At 33.8% G+C, this 6996-nt stretch overlaps 1 protein-coding gene across 1 annotated transcript; it reads right to left on the minus strand.

Annotated features, from left to right (window-relative positions):
- Positions 1-944: 944 nt before the first annotated feature.
- Positions 945-2342, minus strand: LOC113509470 (zinc finger protein 271-like). The gene has a single exon (XM_026892809.3). It carries the CDS (start codon positions 2270-2272, stop codon positions 1010-1012), a length of 1263 nt encoding a protein of 420 aa, XP_026748610.2. The 5' UTR covers positions 2273-2342; the 3' UTR covers positions 945-1009.
- Positions 2343-6996: the final 4654 nt, after the last annotated feature.

Raw genomic sequence — 6996 nt, forward strand, 5'->3', positions numbered from 1 at the left:
TTGATTTTAAGAGATAAAAAGTAGCCCATGCCCTTGCTCTATACCAAATAGTATGTTTATACCAAATTTTTAAAAGTCAATGGGGATATATATATATATATATATATATATTCTTTATTGCACCTAAACAATACATGTGACGATTAGTTTAACAACTTGTCAGCAAGGGAGGGCTTATCTCTGAAAGAGATCTCTTCGAGCCAACCCAGTGTAGTTAGAGAGAAAATAATTTAATTTGGGTAATCCAGTGCAGGAAAGGTACCGGTGAAAATAATGTAAATACAACAAACACAAATTGTGAATAAATATATAAATAAATACGTAAATAGATAAATATATATACATAAGTGCATAGAATTATCATGTACTATTGGTTAAAAGGTGTGATTTCACTTCTTAGATGTAGACAGATAACAGATAATATACCTGGACACTATAGTAACACTTATTTATTTGTTTATGTAGTTCTTTTTTTAAATTTATTATAATTTAAATTTTTAAGATTTGTTGGCAGTTTGTTATATATTCTGACTGCCATGGAATAACAATTTAAACTACATAAAGATGTCTTTATTTAATGGTCTAACTAGACCTGTTTTCATCACCTATCATACCTTGCAGATGTTCCGCCAGAGTACAAGGATAACGCAGGCTGGGTTACCATTTCATTGTCATCCATTAAAACACTTATTCTGAACCTGTTTGTAGTCCTTAATAAATAAAAAAAAAATTAGGACTATGAGAATACTAAACCTTAGTCCTTAAAAATGGCAACATATAGTGTGGACGTCAAACTGTGATATTTATGTTACTGTTCATGTTCACAGATGATTATCACTTTCCATCACAGTGGAACATCAGCTTATCCGCCATTCCAAATTGTATGAAAAATATACCTAATAGGGATTTGTAGTCACTCACTAAATAAAATAAATATTAAAAAAAAAAGTTTAAATGATTATTTATTATAAAATATATATACATAATTGTAATCAGGTAATTCTTCACATTATTGTTCAGGAAAACGAGTGTTTCTACCTTTATTAATTCGTACTATCTTTCCCTGCATTTCCCTCGGTATACCATGTCGCTCGGTCAAATGACGTCTCACTGTTGCAGGCTTAGCATAAGTCGCATCACATTTATGACATAAATACATATATATCCTCTCGTGCATGTTGTTTGCATGTGCCAACATTTCACTGCGACGAAAAAACTTTTTAGGACACTGCGGGCATTGTACTGATTTCTCGGTGTGGTAGACCATATGTTTCCGCCAGATCGCACGTCTACGGAATGTGAGACCGCATTTATCACATGTGTACGGTCGTTCACCAGTGTGCAATCTTTCATGTTCAATCAAATTTATTTTTCTCGGTGCCTTATATGTGCAATGTTGACATTGCAGGTACGGTCCAGTACCATGCCGAGCGACCTGGTGCATTTGTAACTCGAGTAGTACAGGAAAACCTTTTCCACAATGCTCACATATATATCTACATCCGTTGTGCCGTTGCATATGATGATTGTACGTATGTGGATTTGCTAATATCTTTTGACAGATCTTACAAACTAACTTTTCTGTAGTTCTCGGAACTTTCTGATCCATTCTTCTTCTCTCTTGCAAACGTCTCCGAACGAGTTGCAGTTTTTTCAATTTATTAATCTTCATTTTATTTCGTCTCAACAAATTTTTACTTTTTAATGGTCTTTTGACATATTGTTTATGTAAAATGGTAAATTTATCAGACATTTCTTCTAATTCATCCAATAAATCATCGTCGCTGTCCCTGCTCGTGCCTTTATCACCATCACTTAAACTACAATAGTCATTTGTCTCAAGATAGGGGCCAACTTCAAATTCCTCTTCAATATTTTCCCCAATATAAGTGCTAGATGACTCTTCTGTGTTCTCAGAAGGAAAATATTGGGTATACATCGCGTATTGTACAATAATTTCTTTTAAATTTTCTTCACATAAATCTTTGTTGGCAGTTTTCTTCGTTAATTGTAGAAGACGTTTTTCACTGGATTCACACTTTAATTTGAAATAAATAGCATGTTTCAGTAATAATAAACAGTTTTGACACATAACATTGGGTAAATTATAGTTATGTTTTAATGAAATATTAGCGAAATTTAGTACAGCTTTGCCATAACAAGTTAAGCCATTATCACAGGAATTGTCAATGAGAGACACAAATTTTTCGCCATCTCTGTACGACAGACACACTCGACAAATATATTTATATGCAGTCTCATAATTTTCCATAGTTTTAGCTTAGTTTATTTTTATTATTGTCAGTAAATATGAATTTGTTGTTTGGTACCAACACTGTGGTTGTCATTATCTATTTGACAGAAACGTAAGTTTCAGGGTTACCAGATATATTCTTTTATTTCTCCCGAAACATGTAATTTTATACGTAAACACCACAATTTGTATTACCAAACAAAAAATCACAATAGATCAGCATAAGCTTTTTTCAGGGTAATCTAATATAAAAAAAATACAGGCCACAATAACATTATACAAATATCGTCATAGTCATAGAATACTGACGGATATATGTATGTAATCTTTGTCAGATCCGTCAATATTCTACGAATATGACGATATTTGTGATTCATTTTTCCTCGGAACATTTATCAAAAAAAATCTTCAAAATGATAAATTTTTACTCAGAATTATGAAAAAAATATTCACTTGGCTACATTTGAAACGGTTGCCTGTCTATTGTCTGTTGCGTTTTGTTTTATCAAATTCATTATCTTACGTACGTTTCGATTTAGCAAATAATACTTGTAATTAGTTAAAAGTCACTATTGCATAACGGACTTTATAATAAAAGTAGATTATTTATATACATTGTTTGAGAAAAATGTAGAGTTTTCTTCTTATTGATTATTTTTTAATTATGCATCATCATCATCGTCATCATCATATCAGCCATTAACTGTCCATTATTAGACATAGACCTCCCGCTATTGAGATGTTTTGCCAGTAGTAATTACCACATTTAGCAGGCAGGTAGGCAACCAGTTAGGCTTTGGTAACATTTTAGGAGAGACGCTGCTACCCATCCCTCGACCGTTAAGTTTAAATTATTCACATACTTTGAAATTTTTTTTTTCTATTATTTAATAAGGTACACCCAGAATGTTTAAATGTGAATTCATATTTAAGTTAATTATTATTAAATGTGCTAAATATCAGATTAAAATGTGAATTAATAATTATCACGTATACCTACTTACATTAGATACATAGTATCTATAATATACATATATAATTATATAATACCAAATCGGCTTAAAATAAGCTTCTTGTGCGTTTATGCAAGTTCATTGTATTGCTTTTTTGCGGAGCAAAATCTACTTAAGTATTTTGATAATATAAATAATGTTGTAATTATTAATGTCAGCTTTACTCAAGTTTTTCAATTCGGGGATGCTACTGGCAACACAGCCGTGAACCGCGCGTATGAATAGGGCTTCTATTGAATTCAAAACTAGTCGGGCATTCCCGAGTTTAAAAACCTGAATAAAGAGACATAAATAATTACAATACAAGTCACGGTGGTTTTATTTTTTTTTTTTATTTTTAATGGGTGATAATAGAATAGTAACCCCGCCCGCGCTATCGGTATACACCGGCAGGGCACCAGTGAAGGATGATAGGTGAGGATGAAGCAGGTCAGTTAGCCTATCGTGACGAATTCGTCAAGAATTGTTCACTATGATTTCCAGGAGGAACCGCGTGGATGTCGGACCTAATAGGGCATATTGCTGGCAAATTGCTAGCAAAACTCCATTGCTAACAATCCCTTTCCCCTCGAGTCACGGTAGTTGTTATTCAACGAAGTAAATAAAACGTCGGCAATAAAAATTAGATTTTATTTTTATTTATTTATTTACACTTTATTGCACCATTTATAAAATAGTAAATACATTCAACTGTAATAAGAAATGATACAAAAGGCGACCATATCGCTAAGCAATCTCTTCCAGACCACCTTTGGGTAGAGGACATTGAGAAAAGTAGGGAAAAAAAAATTATTAACCTATATAGGTATTATTGCAGGTAAATCGCGTCGTATTAAGTTCCGATAGTGTATTTAAAATATGTGTCAACAATGCGAAAGTTTAAAATTTAATTAATATAAATAAATTTATAAAAAAATGCAAGTTGTAATGATTTAAACAGTTAAGTCATCATTTCAGCCGTTACTGTCCACTGCTGAACATAAGCCTTCCTCATAAGGGGAGTTCTGCCAGTTGTTGCCACTTTTGGCAAGCGGGTTGGCAACCGCAGTTAGGCTTTTAGAGATGTTTTAAGAGGTACCCTCTATCATTGAATTCCCTTAGTCGTCTCTTACGACGCCCACAGAAAAAAGAGTGGCCTTTTTTTTACTACTTAGAATAGCAAACAAGCTGACGGCCCACCTGATGGAAAGTGGTAACCGTCGCCTATAGACATGAGCAGTACCATGGACATAACAGAGTATACTGTTTCGCCCATGATACCCGTCGCGTTGACATTCCTGACGACTCAGGTATTATTCCTCTGTACCCAGTAACGCCATATCCGCCTATTCTATGCCGGGACCACATGGACAGCTATATATTTAAATAGACGTGCAATTTGTCCTATAATGAGTGAATAATTCAATTAAAAAAACATGCGGAACCCTAAAAATGTATCTATCAAAGGTTTTCATTTAATAAAGTTTCCTCTCGACGGCTTCTTCTGAAATATTGGAAAGTCAAATGATTTATTTTATTAGAAATCACGTTGCGATTAAGAAACTTTTAACCACAAAAGTTATTAAGTCATTTTTGGTGTCACCGTCACAGCTCAACGGCTTCATTAGAATGGTTTTTTTTTTATACAATATTAAAAATGGTCTGCACAGAGCAAGTAATCACCAAGTCATTTAAAAGTCGGCACTGAAGTTGTATTGACAAAACTGGAAATTAATTCTATGCAACCATTGGCGTATTAAATGTTTTCAAGTAAAGACGAGTGGGGTTACTCGTGAAATAAATACCAATACATTGATTTTGAATTGAGACGTTTTGCATTGTCGAAATGCATTACTAGCGAAATAGCGGTCAGAAAAAAAAAATAAAAAGATCTTATCTGTTTTTTTTATACAACTTAGAATGGCAAACAAGCTGAGAGCTCACCTGATGGAAAGTGGTAACCGTCGCCTATAAACATGAGCAGTACCTTGGACATAACAGAGTATACTGTTACGCCCATTATACCCCCGTGCGTTGCCATTCCTGAGGACTCAGATGTTATTCCTCTGTACCCTGTAAATTCACATATCCCACCCTTCAAACCGAAACACAGCCATGCAAACACAACTGCTATACGGTTGAAACACGAATGGGACAGAGGTACCCAAGCAAACGACTTTTGTACAAAGTCTCCCTCTGTTACAGTTCAAAGGTCTATTTATTTATTGAAACTTAAATTAAAACGTATCTATGCTCGTGGATGTGAATTTAAGGTTTGTTGTATTTTTCTTATAAATGCATATAAGTGTAATTTTCCGACAGAGGCCTGACCGATATTTTTTATAATTGACATCTGTCTGTATGTTTGTTCCGGTATCACTCAAAAACTGTTGCATCAAATTAGATGCTATTTTCACAATTTCATTCCAAAAGTCCAAAAAAAAAGTTTACTTAAAATCTGGTTTTTATTTTAAACTTATCCGCCTTAAAAAATGGTTACCTACTTCTAAAATTCTAAAGCTAGTTCGATAAAGATACTATGGGTATAATTTTAATTAGAAACATTAATTAAACATGAAGTAAAGTGAATCTTTCGAATGTTCATTAAGATCCGTTGGTGGCCTAATCGATATTGCGTAGGTGTTATGTTTATTTTTGTTGGATATTTACATTTTAATTTTTGGCTATTTTGAAAAGGAGATGGTTTTCAAACTGACATTTTTTATGTAAGAATTTAATGAGAGAAGTATACGTGAAAGTCTATCCTTATCCCTATATCCCTTTGTAAGAAAGAAGACGAATGTGACGTGTTAAAAGGTGAAAGCAGTGTTGCCCTATTGGGTAGTTTTTTCACAATTTTTGGGTAAAAATTTTCTGTTGGCGAGATTTTGGAGGAATGAAATACTTGGAAAAATATTTGAAGCAAAGTGAAATGGGGTTGAAGAAATTTGAGTAATTTTCTTTTAAAGTTTTAGTATTTCTAATTGTACAACGGTTATAAATACAATGAAATATACCAATGAATGTAGCAAAACAAAAAGTACGCTTAAAATACTTGAATGGTAAGGAGTGACGTTTTATTTTCGGCGTTCTTTTTATGGTTACGTCGCAAAACGTAGTGAAAATCTACACAAATTTGTAATTTTATGATTGGGTAAAAACAAGAAATTACATCTGGCAAAAGTAAAAATGGATTTAAAATGCGACTTTTATAGAAGAAACAATAAAAAAACCTATTTCATCCAACTACGATATTACTCTTGCCCACGTTTATTTCGTCAATTATTGTAGCCAATTTTATTTAAATAAATAAAATGGTAGCCCAGTCTGTATGAAGGATGGGATTGTTAGTAATGGGGAACTAATAGTCCTATTACTAATATATTCTATGTAGTCGACAATCACGTGATTCCCATTGGACACCGTCGTACTTAGCTCTTTGGAATTCGTCACCATGAGTTAATGAATCAAATAGGTGAAGATGAAAGGTGATCAGCTTTGTTCATCTTGCGTTAACCCATCGTAATAGGGGGAAACGGATTGTTACTAATGAGGTCTAATGAACCCATTGCTAGCAATACACTCTACTAGGTCGACCGCCACGCGGTTCCCCCTGGAAACCATCGTGGACAATTCTTGTTGAATTTGTCACAATAAGCTAACTGACCTGCTTCCTCGCCTATCATCTCTCACTGGTGCCCCGCCAGTGTATATGGACAGCGCGGGCGGGGTTACCATTCCATTATCACC

This window comes from Galleria mellonella, unplaced genomic scaffold, assembly GCF_026898425.1.
Source record: "Galleria mellonella isolate WM207_F2 unplaced genomic scaffold, CSIRO_AGI_GalMel_v1 utg176, whole genome shotgun sequence".
NCBI lineage: Eukaryota > Metazoa > Arthropoda > Insecta > Lepidoptera > Pyralidae > Galleria > Galleria mellonella.

Coding starts and splice junctions, on each gene's coding strand:
- LOC113509470 (XM_026892809.3), bottom strand. CDS start 2,272: ATGGAAAATTATGAGACTGCATATAAATATATTTGTCGAGTGTGTCTG.